Source organism: Trachurus trachurus (genome assembly GCF_905171665.1).
Source record: "Trachurus trachurus genome assembly, chromosome: 11".
Classification (NCBI taxonomy): domain Eukaryota; kingdom Metazoa; phylum Chordata; class Actinopteri; order Carangiformes; family Carangidae; genus Trachurus; species Trachurus trachurus.
Window position 1 is genome coordinate 18339071 of NC_139904.1, and position 21137 is coordinate 18360207.

At 42.9% G+C, this 21137-nt stretch overlaps 1 protein-coding gene across 2 annotated transcripts; it reads left to right on the plus strand.

Moving 5' to 3' along the window:
* Positions 1–796: 796 nt before the first annotated feature.
* zbtb10 (zinc finger and BTB domain containing 10) lies at positions 797–20621 on the plus strand. Of its 2 annotated transcripts, XM_083982564.1 has the most exons (6): positions 797–1743; positions 8730–9762; positions 14164–14229; positions 16634–16809; positions 17515–17758; positions 18272–20621. In XM_083982564.1, the coding sequence occupies exons 1-6, from the start codon at positions 1033–1035 to the stop codon at positions 18307–18309; spliced, it is 2268 nt and encodes a 755-aa protein (XP_083838690.1). In that variant the 5' UTR covers positions 797–1032; the 3' UTR covers positions 18310–20621. The 2 variants fall into 2 exon arrangements, with proteins under 2 accessions (XP_083838690.1, XP_083838691.1); XM_083982565.1 differs by lacking the exons at positions 14164–14229; positions 18272–20621 and having other exon boundaries at positions 17515–18095.
* The last annotated feature ends 516 nt before the right edge of the window (positions 20622–21137 follow it).

The window sequence follows — 21137 nt, forward strand, 5'->3', positions numbered from 1 at the left end:
GATATGTTAAAATACTTCTCTGTAGGCTATAACAACTCAATAGTCTCCTGAGGACGCCAATTTCTAACCTGAATGATTACACATAACAAGACTTTGCTGCACTCTTTTTTTTTATTACCTTTATACTGTTTGTACTCATTAATTAAATCATTAAATCATATATCCTGACAAAAAACAAATATGCAGTGAAATCATGGTGGTATATACTCAACATTAATCTCATATGCTTCAGACAAAAAGGGTTTCTACAGTACTGAGGTATTAATATTAATGTAACAAATACATTAATAGGCATTTTTTCAGATGTATTAAATATAACAATTAATACACACACACACATGCACTTACACACACTCAGACACACACACATATGGTGTACATGTAATTTACTTTTGCCATTACTTACATTGTGTTCTATTCATATTATTATTGTCAAATCTAATTTAACGAGTTTTCTTCTTTAAATAAAAAAAAAAAACTATCAACAATATTCCAACTATGGAGACACGTCAAGTTATTATGAAATTCATGGAGAAACATGATACAGGAACAGGAATAGTATCGAAACCCCTTTTAGAAGAGGGGCTTAAGTGGGGCACACAAGTTAGCATTTATGGTCTGAGAAGTCAAGTAAAGTCAAAAGATCAAAAGCATGCGGAAAATGGGTGCAGCCTTCAAACACAAAAGACCCCTTGCTGATCAACAGCACCCCCATCTTCCTTTAAAAGCCGTCCCCTCCCTCTCCAACCCCCCCTTTCTCTGATCGAGGTGCATTGTGGGGAAGAAAGTCGTTGCCATTCGACCTCTGCGGGGCCTGCGCGGACGCAGCGAGAACCCTGAAATTCATTATGCGTTTAAAACCTTTATTTATTTCCGCATAACCTACATACTCTCACCGGTAGGGCCAAAGCGGTGAAAAGAAACGACGACGGTCCATCTCTTTCGGAAAATACATCGCTTGCAATCACATTATTTTTTTGTCGGAGGGGAATACTGTTGAGAAAGTGAAGATTGTAATATATTTTAAGAAAAATGTCCGGTGAGAGAAACCGCAGGTCGTTGGCTTTCCGAGGGGGTGGATTAGCTGGGTTAACGGGTTCCAGCGGTATCGGTGGGGGGAACTGTAACAGCTGGGAGGCCCCGGCCTGTCAAGACCGACATTTTAACGGGAACAGGCCAGATCAAGAGGAGGACAGGGATCTGGGGGCGAAAGGACCGTCGCAGAAGAGAGTGGAGGGCGCTGGGTCTGTCAGCGATAGCACGGAACCCGAAGCGGAGGAAGAAGAAGAGGACCCGGAAGGGGCCAGCTCGGCGGCCGGGGACGGCGACGACCGTGTGGGCTCAGAGGAAGCCGCCGCCGGGGAGGACGGCTCCAGGGAGGGGAGTCGCTGGACAGCAGCGGGGAACGGTCCCAGCAGTAACGTTAACGCCGCCGCCGACAACCGGGAGTCGGGAAGCGGAGCGACGACGGGAAGCCTGGATACTGGATCCAGGAAATCAGGGGTAGAGATGAGACCGCAGACGCTGCTCCAGAAACACTCACTGTTTCATGCTTCGTGGTTACAAGAATTTCCCTGGCTCAAATTTTGCCAGGAGACCGGACTCATGTCGTGCTCTTGGTGTCACAACATTGCCACTAAAAACAGCGACGAGCTTGTCAAAGGCAGTCGCAACTACAAACGGGCCTTGCTGCTAAGACATCACCTGTCTTCGGAGCACGGGAGGAATGACCCCACCAAACAGGTAACGTTAGCTCACGTCCATGACGCTTTCTTTCGTTTGGTTACTACTACCTGCGTCCGCATTAATAACAGCTACCTGCCGCACATTTGCACTGAAATATGTCAACGTCTCTGCTTTGTTTGTCACTTATCACGACAGTCTGTACAACTTGTAAAACACAAATAAGGCGATAATAGGCTATTACCTAAGCTTCACAATCCCTTCTCCAGGCTAATTAGCTAGCATCAGCCTGCTGCTAACCTGCGCTAAGGACTAGCTTAGCCCACTAGCCGCTTGTAGCTTTGCTCTGTCGCCGGAGGTAGATGGCCAACCAAGGGACGGGAGTGGAAAACCCCTAGCGAGGCTAATGTCGACTAAGTGAGTTAGGGGAATGGCCAAAACGCGCTCAGCCACTTCTCAGTGGAAGTGACACGAATCTCTCTGATTCACGTATCAAAGGCTGAAGATGTGAGCGTGTAGCCTGCAAAGTGTCAGGTTGGACGCACAGACCTGCTCCAGAGTGACACCTGCTAGCCGCTGTCACACCGGAGGCTGTGTCTCATACTGGGCGATGATGAGTCGCCTGTCACAAGTGTTAAGCCATGGACATGTAATGGACATGAGACGTGTTGTAGAGTTCTTTGATTCATATGTATACGGTACAGTTAAACCCTTATGTTGCATCGGCAGCTGTCTTGATTGCTAGCTTTGCTAGAGGTCACACAATGGCAAGGGCTCGACCCTAGCAGCCTTTGGGGAACCGCACCCCTACCAAAGGCACCCACCCCCCTCCTTTGGCCTCTCATGCAGTTCTGCTGGCTCGCAGTCCTGTGACCTCTGGCGCATTTCTTCCTCCTACTCCACCTCCTCCTCCTCCCTTTGGGTAGCTAAATTAGAGGCATTGTGCTAGAATGACCCCCCAAAATCCATAGATGGTGTCATTTGCAGGGCTGAACAAGAGGAGGAGTAAATCATGTTGCCCGGAGCCTGACAGCTTGCCTGCCCTGTGTGCAATCTTTTGAATAGGCTTGAATGAGGGAAATTGATGTCAGTAAATAGGATGACATGGCATCACCTGACCCTGTCATCCACATATTTCTGGATTAATGGTCCCTAGTGTTCTACCTTTGGGGCATATTTTATGATTAAGGCGCCACCCTGTATACACAAGACTGAAACCATTAGGCCTACTCTTTATTTACTTGGCACATAGAGTTGTAGTCCACATTTAAGGTTAAGTTATTGACAATCGGTTGTATAGTTTTCAGTATGCTTTTAATTGGAAACAACCAAGCCACCTTTATATTTGGTCATCTCTATCTTTATTGATGTGCATGAGGTCTTTTTATTGGTTCATTATTTTTATTGCAGTGTTGGCAACATCTCAATGGTATTCTTTCAGTTACCCCATAAAAAGGGGGGTGGGGGGAGGGCATATTTGCCTGAACGATCAGGCAAGGACATTTCTCCTATTATTATATTAGAAAAACTTGCTGTTGCTAACTGTTCCTTGTTCACTGCCATATCCAGTCTCATATCCTGACAATGGTTGGAGCTGTCAGGGGAATTAAGTGCGGGGCGCTATTTGACTCTAATTTGTGAGTGAAGAGGATTGCACTACTACATTTAGTTCCTTCCTTTGTACACGCAATCACTAATCAGAATGACTTAAAGTGATCCGCTAACTTGTACACATCTCTAATTGGTAAGGAGAGCAGTAGGAGTGGATTAGGGGCTTGGTGTGGTTTTTCCCTAGCAACAAGGACCCCAGACACTGTACTGAGAGGTTATCCAGGCCATTTCCACATGAAGGATAGAGCTAGAGAGATAAAGTACCATTGCTGCGCTACTGGAAACAATTTAATTCTGATATGTATTGAATTATTTTTTCCTGGTTTTTGATATCGTGATAAGGGGAATTATGGTGTTACGAGGCAACGTCTTGTTCCATTCACCCATTCCTGACGTTAGTCAGGCCTCTGCTGCATTCGTTAAAGCTAACTCGATTAGCCCTAGCACACCAGGGCAGCTGCGGTAAATGTGGGTCTCCTTGGAGAAGGGGGCTGTTGTCCTTAATTCTCTAGACGCTGCCTTGTGCTCAGATTGTTCCTAACGCTGGTAAAAGGTTAAGATGTGGCAGAAGTATACCATTGGTTCTTTGTCATCAGATGGAGCCTGGATCGGTTTCATTCTCAAGCAACAGTGTTTTTCCTTATGTTTACTTGCTGGTAAAAGGTTATGATGAGGCATAAGTAATCCACTCCCTCACCCATTTTCATACTTAAGCTGCGTGTGAGATGTGGGGCCACCAAACCTGTTATACCCACATTCATTGCCACATCATCAACATATACAGCACCTATTTGACAAATGTAGTTCCCTATACATTGTAACACCCAGAGGTACATTGCATAATTATTGCATGCAGTGAGTTTCAGCTCTTCATAGCCACTCTCCACTCCCTCCTTTTCCTCTCCTTCCCTATTCTCTGGTGTCTTTCTTTTGGTGCTGTCTTCCTGTTGATAGAGGCACCTGCTCATCTGTATCTGACTAATGTAGTGAGGTTAGATAATGTGTGGACCCAATCTGTTTGACAGTCAAACACATTTGTTCTACCTGCATCACTGTGTTGGCCTGATTGGGGCGTATACCATACGATAACACGATACTTAACTGACCCCCAGGGAGGAATTTCAAATATTGGGGGGGGGGGCTATACAAGTAAATTTCACTCTCATTTTAGTTGAGGCAAACACCGAACTCATTGTAAAAAGCGAGTCTCCCCGCGTTGGAAGGGGACCCACCCATTGCGGCCTGGTGTCTGCCAGATAGATGGGATGTTTATTGGGGGCCACAGGTCAAGGGAATGGGGTGGGGTGGAGCCAGAGGGAGAATTCTTCTTGTTGAATCCATCAGTGACTCTACCCTCCCCTCATCTTTCCCCCCTCTTTGCCTCTTCTGTTGAGGCATTGTTAGGACGCCGAGAGACACTCGGTGCAGCCCTCCCACACCTTGGGCCAAACACACACTACGGTATTGTTCTAACAACTAGGGGACAGACGGGTTGGGTGAGGAGAGGAGAGGAGGATTGAGGGAAGGATACAGTAGATATGGGGAGTTAGGAAAAGACCGGTGGAAATGGCCTCAGGGCTGGGCTGGTCAGGGGATTGGATTGAGGTGGGTGGGTGTAGATTAGAGAGAGGATGGAGGCAAACGTGTGTGTAAATGGTAAACAAAAACTGGCTCCAGTGGGTCATTATGTTGCATGGGGACAGTGCTGTATCACATGATCTGTTAGAGGTGTGTCTGAGTGTTTGGCATGGCTCTGCTTGGCCTTGGGGCTTTGTGGTTTGTTTGGGTTTGTGGTTTATTTTTGTGGAAGGGCTCCATTCTCCAAGATGTAGCATATCTTGACTGCGTATAGTCAGTGCATCGGTAAGCTTGAATTTATGACCATCTTGTTTTGTTTAATCCACCTGTAAATCAATTCTTATTGGACATTCACAAAAGATTTGAAGCGCCTATGTTTGACCTAGATCAAAGGATTCTTCTTCTCCGGCACCCTCCTCCTTGGACTCGCTTTCACTCTCTCTCTCTTTCATTCTTCCACCCCTACCATCTCGGGCTCAGATGAGGAAAAGAAAACCCAAAAAACCCTAGCCACGTCACGCCTGGGGTAGGTTGATATTGTCCCCACATTCTCTGTTGGCCCAGGCTGGTTTTGCCTCCAGCATCTGCTATGCAGGGTTGGTCTGCTGGGTTCTGTAGCTCCCAGTTCACACGTGGCACATCTGGAGAAAGGATGATGCTGCTGATGAGGCCAGTATGGAGCAACTTATCCAGTACCAGGCTGTCCTAGCCTGATTCCAATAAGTATGCTCTCTCACACACACACACACACACACACACACACACACACACACACACACACACACACACACACACACACACACACACACACACACTAACACAGAACTCGTATCAGAAGTGCCAGGCCAAGTCTTACCTCTCTGGCCTGTTGCCTTGCTATGTATAATAGATAAAAGCTGTGGGGAGTCATGGGGTTTTGGGGGTGGGAAGGATGGTTCGTTGAAATGATTAAAAAAAAAGGGTCTCGCCTACAAAAACCCTGCTAGTAGTCTGGGAATGCTTGTTTATTTATGGGATTTCTAAGGCATTGGCTTTTTACTGTTTTAACCCTCACCATCTCCTGACTGTATGTATGATTGAAAGGCATTTATGCTGCGAAATTCGTCAAATGAGGGGAGTAGTAGACAAAAACAATGCTGCAATAACTGTGCGTGACCACTGGCAATCTAACTTAAAAGCATATCTAACTCGTCTTGTTGTGATAGCACTCGTGCTCTTCGCTACACCAAACCAATATATTCCATCAAAGTACTCAACAAGACCACCACTGCCCCTCCAGAGGCTTTGATGTGTATATCATGGAATAATTTTCGTCTCCCTCTCCTCATCCTCTTTGCCTCACCCACATACACCATGGCTCCTTTCTATGCCTGCGAAGTGGGAGCCGCTGTGTAATAAGAGTGAGTGCTGAGCCCTTTCTCAAAGGCCCACAGTGAGTGGACAATGAGCCTCGGGCAGAACACGGGCCATTGTCAGGGCTAAAATGGGGTGACCCATCTCCCTCTCTCCACTGCGCTCACTTTTTTGTCCCCCTCTGCTCCACATTTTCTCCTCCGCCCTTTTTCTCGAGGCTCAAGGTTTCGCTCTCTCAATTTCTGCTTCATGCTCTCACTTGTTTTCTTTGTGTCTGCATTAGCAGGCTTTTCTCTTTTTATGCTCCAGCCATTTCACATCGTCTCACTTATTTCTATCATCTCTATATCTCCCTTTTTCTCTCCATCACAACTCCTCACTTTAGCTCTTGTCTGTCATTTTCTGTCCCTCTATCCTCCTTTTTTAAAATTTCTTCTAGCCAGGAAAGCACACCCACTTTCGCCCTCTCCATCCCCTTCCCTCATTCAGCCTTTCATTTCATCCCATCTCTGCCCCTCCAGCTGTGGCAGAGGATGATAAGCCCCCCTATACTATACTGTGTGCCCAGGCTGCCCTGGACAAGAGCTGCAGTGTGGAGAGAGTAGGGGTGGGGGCTGGGTGGGGACCTCAGAGAAATGGATTTAATCTGAATTACTCGAGCTGAAACCCCAGCTGTGTGTATGTGTAGGCAGCTTGGTTTCTGTGTGTGTGTGTGTGTGTGTGTGGAAGAGATGGTGGTGAGTGGGGGCAAAAATGCAGGGCTCGAGCGATGTGAATTATTCTGGATTAGGACATCTGCTGTGCAATTCTAAAATGAGCTAGAGATGTATGCTGCTACATGTGTGTGCTCCGAGGAAACACTACAATATAGACATCTGCACGTACCGGTTATCTCTATTGGGCTGTGTGTTTTGTCTCGGAGCATGGATACATTTACCTTTTAACCTAAACTATCTGGGTTATATGCAATACGTTGTGTAGCTGGTTTAAGCATATGTATGCACTTGTGTGTGTGTGTGTATACTCCTCTCTCCTCTGCTCCGTACCAGGCTGGCCCTTTGCCCTGCAGTGGGGGAGCAGGGGAGGGGGAGTGGGGCTGTTACAGGGTAGTTCTTTGCTCCTGCCAGTTCCCCTCCCAGCCCACAGTCAGGTTGCACGCTCAGTCTGGACACTTGTCAGTCCTCCTCCAGGCCTGACTGTGGCCCACTTTACATCTAGTTTACTAGCTGATCTGAATTTTTACAGGATGGAAGCTCGGCGGCGTGTGCGAGAGATCTTGCAAAACTACTTTACAATTTGGCGATGGAACGAATGACATCACCAGATCGGTGTGTTTTAATTATGAAAAGTAGTCGGCTGTCTTTGTCGTGATGACACCGTCAGCCAAGAATTTCAGGAGTTGTTATGAATTAGGGGTTTGATTTTGCTCCTGGTTTCCTCCAGAGGTAATAAAAGCATCAAATATTTCCCAACATATACAAAAAGCCACTGTGGGGAATCCTGATGGACAGTGGTTTTCAGTGTATGTCTCTTAGATGTGTTGTCTCTGGTTTGAATCTTTTATGTTTTTGATTGTACTGTCCTACATATCTGAACAAATGCAGTTGTAAAGTGAGGTAGAGGTTTCTTCAGTGCAACACAAACGGATGGCATATTTTTAAACTGAAAGTATGAGGTTTCATTGGCAGCCCCGGTGAAAGGTTTTTGTCAAGTCTTGTCTTTTTTTGAGATGTTTTCCCGCAGTCATACAAGCAGTAGTTGGTCAGAAGTAGAGATGCTAGTTTCTCCACCTGTTGGATCATAGCCACAGGACACATTTTCCTTTTTCTTAAACAGGTGTCACTGTTATTTTAAACATTCGATTCAGTGAAAACGTTTACCCCACTATCACCAGAGCTGTGCCCTCTGAGCCTACAGTTACAGGATGCAGCAAGTCTGGACGTGTTCTCCAGCGTTGTCGAAATGCATTCAGGAAAATGTCAGAAATCATAAAGTGGGTGTGTGAGGGGGTGGATGTATACACATGTACGTGAGCCACCCCATGAAAAAATGTACAGCAAATACACCTTCATGAAAAGCAGGGAACACTGCAGTCTAAAGTATTTGTAATGGTGCAAGATGTGAGGTGGATTTCTTCTACTGAATAATGATCAAATACTCTGCCGTAACATGTTTAATTACAGTCCTTCAGGTTTTATAGAATTATTATCTTGCCTAATGTTACACTTTCTGTGTTTAGTAGTTTAAAAAAGAAATTCATTACAGCCCTATGTAAAACTACCCGGCCTAAAAGTAATACACCTTTCATTGCCTCTTTCCCACCTTCCCCATAACAGAAGCCTGTTAAACCTGTTTCACCCCCAGGGCAGGTGCGTTGGTGTGACACTTGGAACCCCGTATACAATTGTATTCATGCTTGCTTTTGCAAATTACCTGTTTCGGAATACAAGCCTTATGCAGTAATTTTCTCTTCTCTTTTTTTCTCCCCTCTCTTTTACCAAAAGGAGATGACGAGGCCCTCCGACAACGCCAGCCCCTCCACTAACTGCTCAGAGGAAGATTACCGCAGCAAGCCCAACGAGAACTCCTACTGTTACCAGCTTCTCCAGGAGTTGGACAAGCAACGCAAAAGTGGCATCCTCTGTGACGTCAACATCGTCGTCTCGGGCCAGGTGTTCCGTGCACACAAGAACATCCTGGTGGCGGGCAGCCGCTACTTCAAAACCCTCTACTGTCTGACCAAGAGCGAGGCCCAGGACCAGGCCACAGTCACGCACCTGGATGTCGCTGCTGGTCAGGGCTTCTCAGTTATCCTCGACTTTCTCTACTCCGGGAATCTGCTGCTTACAAGCCAAAATGCCATTGAGGTGATGTCAGTCGCTAGTTACCTCCAGATGACAGAAGTTGTACAGTCGTGTAGGGCTTTTATAAAAGATGCTCTCAATATTAGCATCAAGCAGGAGGCTCCTGATTCAGTGGTGGTAGACTACAACAAGAGGCAGATGGTGGCCAAAGAGGGACACAGAAGGCTGGACCGGAAGCCAAGCAACTTCTGGGCCACGAGCATCCTGTCGAAGCTGTCAATCAAGGCCAGCAACAACCAAGGAAAAGACGCAATGGAAGAAGAAGATGAGAGCGGCAGGGTGAAGGAGGAAACCAGTGATATCGAGGTGACGGTGGTCAGGAACGAGGGCTGTGCCCTGGTGACCCCTGGATCCTCTGGTAGCTGGGCCCAAAACAACGAGAACTCCTCTGATTCAGCAGAGACCAATGAAATGCGGGAGTCGGGCTGCCAGGCGCAGGTCTTCGTCTGGAACGAGCCTGCCACAGGTGGCGCCGCAGCAGCACCCGCAGCAATAAAACGAGAGGCACCGGATGCTGCAGCCGGGAGCGGGCGGAGGAAAAAACAGACCACGACACGGCGTTTCGTCTACAACTTCCCACCAGAGCCTGAAGAGGGATTCGATGAGGGGATGTTCGTCCAGCCCTCAGCCTCCTACCCCAGAGAGGACTTCTCCTCCCTCTCTGAAAACGCAGGTAAGACACACATCCGAACCTTAAAGACACCTCACACTGATCCCACTTCCAGGTTCTCACCTATAAAAAGAGGAAAAAGAGACCGTCTATGGTAGAGAGAAGCACATAGGATTATTGTGACATATCAAGATTTCACATAAATATGAACACTGTTCTACAGTGTATAAAACGTAATACAGACAGTCAGCTGTACATGTTGAAGTAGCCTAGAATACATGACATTTAACAACATACTCAGGGTCAAAGAGCAGTCTCATTAAAAGACAAGGTGGATGTCTTTCATAATATCTAACCCTTAACCTAAAGAATCACATAACTGTAAGAAGTGCAATGATACAAATTATTTTTTTTTTTACCTCCCTTTGGTGAAATTGGGTTCCCCTGCTCAGCCCACTCTCTAAATATCTGCACAGTGGAAACTGATTTACAACTACTGCACGTAGTAGACGATAACCAGTCACAGAGCATCAGTAGATCTGTCTGCCTTAGGCCCCGCTCCTTTATTGGCATCACTTTAACCTCTGAATCATTAAACTACTGTCACATTCAAGAACTAGGTTATGCTCACACAAAGTCTGCAACGTTGCATCAAATAAAAGTTCAAGTATCCTCTTTATTTAATATAATATTTGATAATAAATTGAATAAAATAATACATAAAAATAAATGGAATATAATTTAAAAATAATTTCACTGTTGTGACTTTTTTGTCCAATTTATACAAATTATCTGTGATCATTTTATGATGTATCCGAAAATGTCACAACTATGATGCAGAAGCTAAGCTGCCGCCTGCATGGGGAAACACTCACTGGTTGTCGCAATCAAATTATTGATCACAGCACAAAAAGTATGGATTTTAAGCTTTCAATTAACCACCTGCTGTTACATGTAACAGCAGGGACATTTGCTTATCAAGCTTTTAACCTGCCTCACTTAGACCACAAGTGAGTCCCTCCACTAATCACTAGAGCAGGCGGGGCTTTCAAATACTACACCCACCTGGAACCCTCAGCGCAGAGATGTGTTACCACGTTGCTGCCGAGACTCGCTTTAAAGAAAAGATGAGACATTATGTAACTTAAAATTATAAATAAATAAATAAATAGATCAAGAGTTGAAGAGAAAAAAAAATACAGAATGAAAATTGTAGTTTGTCCCAGCTTGCATCAACTTAGAATAGACTCTATGGCACTGAGTCCCCTCTAGCTCTTTATTTGGCTTTCACTCACTCTTATTTGATAAAACTTTTATTCTGTCTCTTTGATACGTTTCTCTTTCTATCTCTTAATCTATCCTTCGCTCCATCCACCCTAACCACATACAGTACACCGCGCTCTTTGTAATCTCTTCTCTCAGCTTCAGCCTTCTCCTTCTGTTGGCCCCATTAAGCATGGCACTCCATGTTACCATAATGATATGACATATTAAGTGGAGTGGTATGGATTGGGGGTGGTGTGCCTAGAAAAAGAGAGAGAGAACTACATTTTGTGTGTGTGCGTAAGCGTGTGTGCGAGAGACTGAAGCCCTCCCTAATGCAGGATAATGAGAAAAGCAGGGGAAACATTTCTCCCCCAGGCCTCCCTAAATGTGCTTCAATGCTCTTAGTGCCTCCAGCTCCTCCTAGGGCTCTTTTTAATGTGTGCACCAAGTGATTCTGGGTGTTGTAATAGCCTGGAGAGGCGCTCACTTAAAAGAGTTTGTCTGCATGTGTGCTAACTCTCCAACTCCCCTTCATGTGTCTTCGTTGTTTAGCTCCATGTCTCTACCACCTGTCCAAATAAAGATATGGTCGAGACTCTTGAGTGTATTGTTAGTCACAGTAAAAAGGTTTGAAAGCAGCTGTTTACCCCTGAATTATAACAACAGTCCATTTATCCTAAACAATACAATTCATTCATACACTATATATAACAGTTTAAATATAGTTTTGTGAATATTTAGTCTCTGAAAGGGGTTAAAGTAATAAAGATTTGTCTATGTAGACTGGCTCACCTAAAATAGCTTTCTCCCAGTCTTGACAGCCAATCACTTATTGTTGTATTCACTATCACTGCTAGTCTGACTGTAGCTGCTGTGCGCTCTATTGTCCAACATGTGGGAGAGGTGGTGTCCAGAGAATTTGAGGCCGAAATGTGTAACAAATTATCCTGGTGCTCTTTGAAGTCGGGGTGAGAGGATGGCCTTTTACCCATTTCTTCAGCTTGTATGTAGATATAAACAAGTGGCCTATTTTTAAATGAAAATGTTCAAACAAAAAAAGGTTGATCTCTGTGACAGATTATTAGCAGTGTCATACTGTACACAGCGTTTTCAGTTCCCATTGTAGAAAGAGTGTCTTAACGTTTTCTTAGTTCCCTTCAGAGGAATTGTTCCCCATAGGGCTTCCTGAAGATGATGGTGACTTTTAGTGGAGGCAGTGGTGTTGTTGCATCAATACATAAGATTTACTACTCTATTTATTGTTATAATGGAGAAGATGAAAGATGAAAATAAAAATGGCATGTGTAAAGTTGAAAACATAAAAACCACATGGATGCCGTGTACACGAGATGATCCAGTACCATTTATGGACAGAAAGACATTTGTTGTCAGTTTCAGTTTATGTTGGTGCTTCCCCACAATCCCTCCCTGCTGTCGAGGCTTCATTAGTCTTGTATTGCATACAATGCTCATTTGTTTTGACTTGATCTGGGTGTGTGTGTGTGTGTGTCACATGATGTCAAAAATGTTAGTTGCACTTTTCAAAGCAAAATTGATAATGTGTATGTCTGCTGTGGGTTATTAGATTATCCTATAACGTTGTTAATATACGCAGAGGAGACTTGGGAGGTTCTAATATTTTGCATGTGGCCACTTCTAGGCTCCCAAAACACATCTTTTGGAGATGAGATGGGCTCTAAAATGGACAACCTCCTCCTTGCACTATTGGTTTTCATCTGCTTGCATATTTCACTTTGAGCCAAGAGCAGTTGTCCCAGTTTCTCAAGGCGATGTCACGTTTGGCTTTAATTTTGCCTCAGTTTGATCTGTATGGTCATGCTCCAATGGTGCTGCTCCTCTAGCTGTATTACTTTCACATTATGTGCTCATTTTAAAATCTTTAAAAGCAGTTATTCAATCTATAATGTGCTGGGCTGATTGTGTTACTGATAATAAATTAAGTCCAGAAAACAGCCAATCTAAAAAGTCTGTATGGTTTTGTTAAACCATCAGCCCAAAGCCAATAGATATTTAGTTATAACAAATGCAACCATGAAATGTGAATACATTTTATTTCTAGGAAATGCTGTGTAATAATCTAATTTTGTTGTTTGAATCTTGAATTAATCCAATAATTGTTATCAATTTAAAGAGCTGTAACATAATAGTTAAAATAACATAAATCTTGAAAACAGCTGATCCTTTTTTTTTTCTTTTTTTTTTTAAAGTCGTGGTTAGCTCATTTTAAAATGGATTACCACTTGTAATTTCACGACTGGTGATTTACTAAAAAAAGAAGAAAATGGTGACGAATATAACTGCAGAGGTAGCTGGTGTTGGCAGTAGACGTTTCACAGAGTCGCAGGATGGCTAGTGTTGTGGAAAATTAGAATAGTTGAAAGTGAAGGGTGGTTTCAAGCCTGCAAGTGCTTTGCCACAGCCGTCTCCTCTTACCACTCGGAGCCCACAACCAGCACTCACTCGCAGCTCATGGATTCTTGAGTCTTCTCCAAACAACACTGTTGGATTGTGTAAAGGGTGGGTGCTGCACGCAGAGCAGGTGAAATGCATTTGCATACGCACCAGTCTGTTAAAGCGTGCGCACAAACACACACCTACGCATAATAACCCCCCACCCCCACAATCCCTGCGAGGTGCAAAGCCGCCAGGGGCAGTCCCCTCTCTCCCTAATCCACTCTAATGCACCGGGGCTGTCCTCACTATTCCAAATATTGACCCAGGGAGAATAGACACACACTCACACACTCTAAGGGGCGTGTCTTTAATGGACTCTTAGCACTGATGCTGGAAGAACCGGACACACACACACACACACACACGCACGCAAACACAGGTGCTCGTATACAAAAGCTGAGCGTAAGCTGAGCCAGTGTGAGGGCTCAACTCTGTCTTTCTCTAATTAACCCCTCCCTCCCCGCGAGAGCCCTGGTTACACTGTCGGGTTGTTGCTCTGGCCTCACGATCACACTGCTTTACATATAGTAGAGACCTGTGTTTGTGTGTGTGTGTTTGCGTTTGCCTTTGTTGTTAACTGAAACTTCCATTGTTTCATTTGGGAGGAGGGGGGTTTTAGTTGTGTACTCAAGGCGTTGTGAGGTGTGCAACCCCCAGACTCTCAACCACCTCTCATCTCTCTTTCTCCCTCTCATTTCTCTTGCCCCCTCCCCCCTTTCCCAGAGCTGGCCAATCAGATCCAGTATAGCATCATCCAAGACTTACAGCAAGGAGAGTCCTGGGAGAATGGTAAGACGCCGTACTCTCTCGACTACCACTAAAAAAAAAAAAAAAAAGAAATCGCAGGCTAATTCAGTGAAACTTTCAGTGAAAATGTACACCCTAATAACAGAGGACTCATGTTCATCAGCATTTAAATCTCTAGGACTGCATGAGCCTTTTACACAAAGTAATGATCTGTGCAATCCCCACAACAGTCTGTTTACAGGTCAGCTCGGAAACAAGTCCGATTTATTTCTGTCAGTCAGCCAAATTCACACATCATCTCAAATGTGTGAAACTACATCAGAGTCTCCGAGCATGTCTAGAGCATGTCCGCCTTTTTAAAGTGAAGTGAAACAAAATATAAAAAGACTTTACATGTGGTGTCAGACACCATTTTCCCGTAACGAAGTGACGTTTAGTGTAGTCGGCACTTCCTGTTAGTATAAGATAAGAAACTATATGTATCACTACACAAACCATGTACTAAGGCTATCGGTTATGTATACAGTACATATTATGTTTATTCGGTATGTACTATAGAACTGGGACACACTGCTGTACTCGTGTTTTGCTGGTACAGGATTTATGATGGCAGCTCTTCCTTTTTAGATTGAAAGACATAGGAAACCAGGCAACAGGATTTAATTACACACAAATTGAAATAGTTTGTGAAGCTGTAGGACAGGACGGGCATGGGGGGAAAAAAAGATTTCACTTCCTGTAGACAAAAGCTTCACTACAACTTGTAGCGTAGTTAATTGAATGATCATGTAAGTATCCAAAATTAAATTAGTTCCTAAAAGGACCATGGACATGATAAAGTGGGCATACACAATGGGTGGATAGAGAGAGAGTGCTACCTCTGCTGTGTCTGTCAGCCAGCTCTTAGCGGATCCCCTCACCCCCCAACACACACACACACACACACACAAATGACCAGTGTGAGGACAACAAGATGCCCATGTTTTCTGACTTAAGATTTAGTAGTTTAATGTGTACCTGTCCAAGGTGCAGTACTTATGGTCTGCTCTGTATAGGTGACAGTGAAATTTGAGTAGACACCCCCTACAAATGCACACACGCGCGCACAAGCACACGCACACAACACAGTGAATACACAGGTGACCTGCTTCTCATCAACCCTCCTCCCTCCTCCCCCTAGCAACCTCCCCTGACAACTCCTCTGTTGTGCGCTGCCTGGTTCAAACAAAAGGCCCGGCCCTGTTACCCCACTCTCTCTCTCTCCACAGTTAAGACCAGCTCTCTGTTTGGAGCCTTTTCAAAATCAATAGATTGCTTATTTATTTTTTTGAAGCCCAGCTGCCCTCTGTTGCTTGTTAGCATTTCCCAAGGGGAATAATGAAGACGGTGCATGTGTGAGGACATCTTGATTTCTTCCTTTTACACACATGTTGATGCCACCGCTGCTTGTTGTACAGAGGGGGGTTGAGCAAATCGTTGCACTGTGCACAGCTCTGAAATGAGATGCAGTTCAGCCTTTTAAAAACTAAATCATTATGAAACTCTGCTGAGACTAATTAGACAGTGGAAGAGGACCCTAGCTGAGTAAGTGGTCCTACCATGTGGCCCATGTCATGCTTGCTTTAAGAGAACGTGGCCATATGTGACCCAGACCACCTCAATGTGATCTGAGTGATTGGATCTCAAATGCGTCCTCAATGCATCTGGGGCGCATTCACACCATCACTTAGAGCTGCCCACTTGTGATTAGATCAGATACGAGGGATGTTAATGCCCATCTGATCAGGGCCTATCAGGCTGAGTCATTAGATCATTAGTTGTAGCTCTTAAATGGCAGAAAGTAGTTCAGATGTGATCTCAGCCTCCAAATTGACAATGATCTTACACCAGCATTTTGTGCGTTATTATGTTTATGCAATGCTGCGATAGATCCAGGTCGCTGCTTTAAATTCACTGCTTTCACTTTTCTAACATTGCCATGGTGAGACCCCCGACATCATTTAAATTGAGCTGCAGAAAAGCAGCAGTTACTTAGCAACGGTGACAGAACAGGACTGTGAAGATTACACGGCCTCCGCTGTAATCAGTTGCATTTCTGCAGTTTAACAAACTTCCATGTAGCTTCCACCGAATGAGCTTTCTGTGATGCATCAAAGTTGGTGGATTGTGTTCTCTGTAATGGTGACCGCATCCTCACGCAGTGATTTGATAAACAGGATATTGGTTCCTGACACACCCCCCTTTCTCATCCGAAGATCTATAGATGTAAATGTGGCTTTTACGATAATTGACTTGTGCCATTTCAAATTCACTAATAAGTTGAATCGGATTAAAACTTCAGACGAAGAGCAAACTGTAGTTGTTTTTGTTTTTTGAAGATGACGCTTGCTCTTGCTGACCTTTGGCTGCATCCTTTATATTTGTGTTTTTATCTGTCTCTTTCCAGGCGAGTCCTCACACCTAGCCCTCAATAAGCTCAAGTGCCCCCACTGTAACTACATCGCCAAGCACCGCCGCACGCTCAAGAGGCACCTGATCATCCACTCGGGCGTGCGCTCCTTCAGCTGCGACATCTGTGGCAAGCTGTTCACCCGCCGCGAGCACGTAAAGAGACATTCCCTGGTGAGTCCGCATATGTACTCTTACAACACCATGTGATGTTGTGTCTTGTATTAAGCGCTGCAGTGATCCGGCCACCTTCACTTCGTTACACTTCACCTCCCTCATGTTTGTCTGGTAGGTTTGGCTCAAGGGAGAGAATCTAATATATTTTTTAATAGCAGTAGTTTCTGGCAGTGTTTTTATCTCATTCTAATGCAGAGAGTATTTTAGGGTCTCTCACAAAGTGGTACAAAACGACAGGATTTGTGAGGCTGCCCCACATTACTTGTGTTTAAGAATAAGAAGGCTTAGTAAATCATTGCTCTGGCAGCACATTTGGAAAGAACAAACTAAATACTAATGTAATCTGAATTGTTTTATTGAGCCAAAGTCAACTCTACTACTGTCAAATTGAGCTTAATGGAACAAAAGCTTTTTCTTTCATACCCAAGTTCCCTTTGTAGAAATAAAAACGAGTGCAATTATTCTGTATTAATTTACAAATGAGTAGTTTGACATTTTGCGGAATAGACGTATTTTCTTTCTTGCTTAGAGTTGGATAAGAGGATTGATACCAAAATAAATGGTAAATGTACAGCTACTGCAAGCTGCCAGCTAGCCTGGCTTCCTAAAACTGAGCCTGAAAGTGTCGTATTGACAAATCCTAACGTGACTCACCCCCATCTCCTCGACCCCCCCCCCCTTCTCTCCCCATCCCTCTTACAGGTGCACAAGAAGGACAAAAAGTACAAGTGCATGGTGTGCAAGAAGATCTTCATGCTGGCTGCCAGCGTTGGTATCCGCCACGGCTCGAGGCGCTACGGTGTGTGTGCGGACTGCGCCGACTCGCACCAGGCCACTCAGGAGGGCCTGGAGGGCATGGAGTTTCCCCGCGACGAAGACTTCGAGGGCGAGGAAGGGGAGGACCTGGAGGGGGAGGAGCCTACCGACAACGACCAATCAAATTGGGGTGAGGGCAACGCTGGTGCTGCCCCGGAAAAGGACTAAGAATTTTAACAAGCTTGAGAAACAAAATAAAAGTTGATGTTTAATATATATGTATACAAAAACTAGCTGGTAAACAATCAACTCCAAAGTGCTATCAAACCTTGAGGTTACTTAATTGTGCAAGTCAATGGTAAAGAGATGGATTTAAAAAAAAAAGCTTTGGTAGAGTGGGAACTCTAGAAGATGTACAGATTTTATTATTGTTAAAAATGTGTCCAACTCTGGGCCGTGAGCCCACAAGAGAAAGATTCTAACGACAAATAATATGATAAATCAGGTTTTTGGTGATGTATTTTTATTTCCTGTTTTTCGGGGGGGGGGAGTTGGGCAGGGTGATGTAGTTTTTGAGTTGGGGGTTGGCCAATCATCTAAAAGAAAAAAAAAGAAATGTTAATTATTTAATTTATGAAGAGAGGTTATTATGGTCTTATCAAGATGCTATAATTTTTATTTCTGTTTTGTTTTTTGTCTGCAGCAGGCGCAGTAATGGCTGTTGCTTTCTGCTCAATCTGAGAGAATATTGCTTGATGCTTGTAGAAGTACACAGAAGAAGAGCGTTATTGCCGACAAGAAGATTTTTAACTTGCTCTGTAGATCTTGTTTAGATGCGCTAAATATTATATTATTCTTTTCTTTTCTTTTTTTTCTTTCCCTGCACAAATCTTGGAACCAAAAAATCTGTTTTGTGACTCTAATGTATCACAGCCATATTTATGATTAATTTAAGAGGGTTGTGATATTATACCAAACAGACCGCACACCAAGATTTAGCAGGAAACAAAAACTACTGAATACGCTTAAAAAAGAGAAAAGACAACGTGAGGTTTTTTGTTAAGCGGGAGAAAAGATAAAAAAGATTAATTAAAAAAAAAAAAAAAGCGAAAGTACAAGGGGAAATGTTATTGCTAGCTTTATACAAATCACGGCGTCACAGTAACACTTTATTACTATTAAAGAAAAGCATCTGACTTTCACTTAAAGCTTGAATTTTGCCAAATGACGAAACGTTTGGTGCTGTAATGCTTGTTGCAAAATACTGGACCTACAGGCTATATATGATGTTTATAATCATAAAGCTTAAACTGACTCAGTTATACATATGTAATCAGCTTAAACTATAGAACACTGTTGTGCTACGGCGACTATCAGGTATGCTTTGCCATTGTTTTTAAGCTTTTTATTTTATTTAATGCACACACACTCATACACACACATACCATTTTTGTAGAACTACCGGCAGTACTTGTAATTGACGTTTTGAGGACCTAAGTGGACATCAATACCTTTATACGTTTGTTTATATTTGGTACTGAGTTATAAAGTAAATACAGTATATATATTTTGAATCACTTGAACGTCGGTTGTGAGGGAGAAGTGTGCAGAAAATCATGATGTGTGATGTTTAAACTCTGAAAGAACTCCATTTTTCATGTGTAAAAGGTATAAAAAATGTCATCTGTTTAATTTGATGTAAGTTTGTTTTTATTATTTAGGTCTGCCAGGTAGAAAAACACTTTGTTCCACAAAAAGTGAAGCTCTATGGCGCCTCATAGACATGCACTTACTTTTGCGTTCATGAAAATAATTTTCTTTTTGTTCGTTTTTTCTTGCTTCCCCAAAAGCGGGTCTGAATGGAACTATATTAAAACTGTTGTGTCTTTCTTCCAATGCGCAACTTTTTTATTAGACTTTTTTTTGTTTTGTTTTGTTATTTAATATTATATATTGACTCCAAAATGCAATCAAGACTGTTAATTTCTATTTGTCCAACCAAAATTGTTGTTTTTAATTATTGTTGAAATATAATGTATGAGAAAAGCCAGGTGAAAACTTGCTTAGTGTAGAAAATCCTTGCTTGTGTCTGTAATTGTTGAGATTTTTAAATGTTTTTATGCTACAGAATCATTCACTTTACCCTAGATACATATTGTTTAATTTTCCTTTCCACAGATGTTTCCTTTCTCTTTTTTTGTTTTTTCATTAAGCACATATTTTCTAAAGAAACACGGATTGTTTGCGGGTTAAAACCTTGGAACAGCAGTATCTGTTCATATGCAGTGGAGCATACAGTAGGATATACTGAAGTGCTAATGATACAGACGATGTGTGACTTCTCTTTACTCTCAGTGGAAGAAGATATATTTTAAGTCATAGAGATATTCATCCTCCTCGTGTCACTTTTACCTTCAAATCACTGTGGGTGGGGTTGTATTACGGATATATATATACATATATGTATATATATGTGGAGAATATATGAGATAAATATATATATATATATATATGAAGAATATATTATTTAACTAGTGGATTTACTTAATGGAACACACAGTCAGCTACAAACCTCCAGATGTGATGGTTTATTTCCGTGAACTTACACCTTCCGCTCTTCGCTCTCTCTCTTTCTCTCTCTGTTCACGTTGTGTGCTTGTTCATCACACCATCCTGTTGTCTTGTTTGTTCTTTTGATACTATTTACCATCCTACTGATTTTACTGTAATGAATGAAACTCAAAAACTATGATGTATCATTTTAGATTTTATGCTGTATTTGTTATATGGACAAAAGAAAAAAAAACACGAAAAAGAAGCAAAAACACTACAGATGTAAAGCAGAGGTTTTTTTTCCCCAGCTGTATTTTTTTACGCTGTTGCAGAAGGTTGTATTTTTCAATTTCTCTCGAACTTTAACAGTGATGCAAAACTCGGGCCGCGCCTCAGTGCCCTCCGAACACAAAGCAAATTCAGGTTACTCTTTTTACGTTTTTATCAAAGGTTTTCAAAGATGGAACTACATTCTCCTCTTTTCTCTCTGAATTGTACTACTGTTCCTCTCTATACTACATTTTAAGAATAAAACTTTGATATTGCTTTAACCGTTTTGTGTGCTCATTTTCCTGTAGTTGAGAGACCTCTGCTCCTCTGATGCTGAACAAACCAACTGTTATTGAACCGTGTGAACCAAATGAACAAAGATAAAAAAAAAAAGAATATTCAAGAGGCTTGAGCTTTAAAAGAGATGCACCTCAGACAATGAACCAGATGGTTCACAAGATAATTCTAAGGGGTTGTGAGAGGATTAATGGTGATGATTGAACATTGATTTGGGCCTGTAACAGTTACTTTCAATGAAAATGTGTCTCTTTTGGAGCTAGTATTAATTTAACTATATAATAAGGTGCCACCAGATAAAAAGGGTGGGAGATTGTTGGAAATGCATTATTTAACTTAACAAACTCATCCTATTTTTTAAATTAAAATCTCCATGTGAAAATTAGATTAGATTAGATTAGATTAGATATAGATATTTATTTCAAACCAAACAAAATTATATCTCACGT

What these genes read in the sequence shown, in the direction of transcription:
- zbtb10 (XM_083982564.1), top strand. Translation starts at nt 1,033, where the DNA reads ATGTCCGGTGAGAGAAACCGCAGGTCGTTGGCTTTCCGAGGGGGTGGA. An exon ending in GGAATGACCCCACCAAACAG is followed by an intron (nt 1,744 to 8,729) that starts GTAACGTTAGCT and finishes TTTTACCAAAAG; the next exon opens with GAGATGACGAGGCCCTCCGA. An exon ending in ACGTAAAGAGACATTCCCTG is followed by an intron (nt 16,810 to 17,514) that starts GTGAGTCCGCAT and finishes TCCCTCTTACAG; the next exon opens with GTGCACAAGAAGGACAAAAA.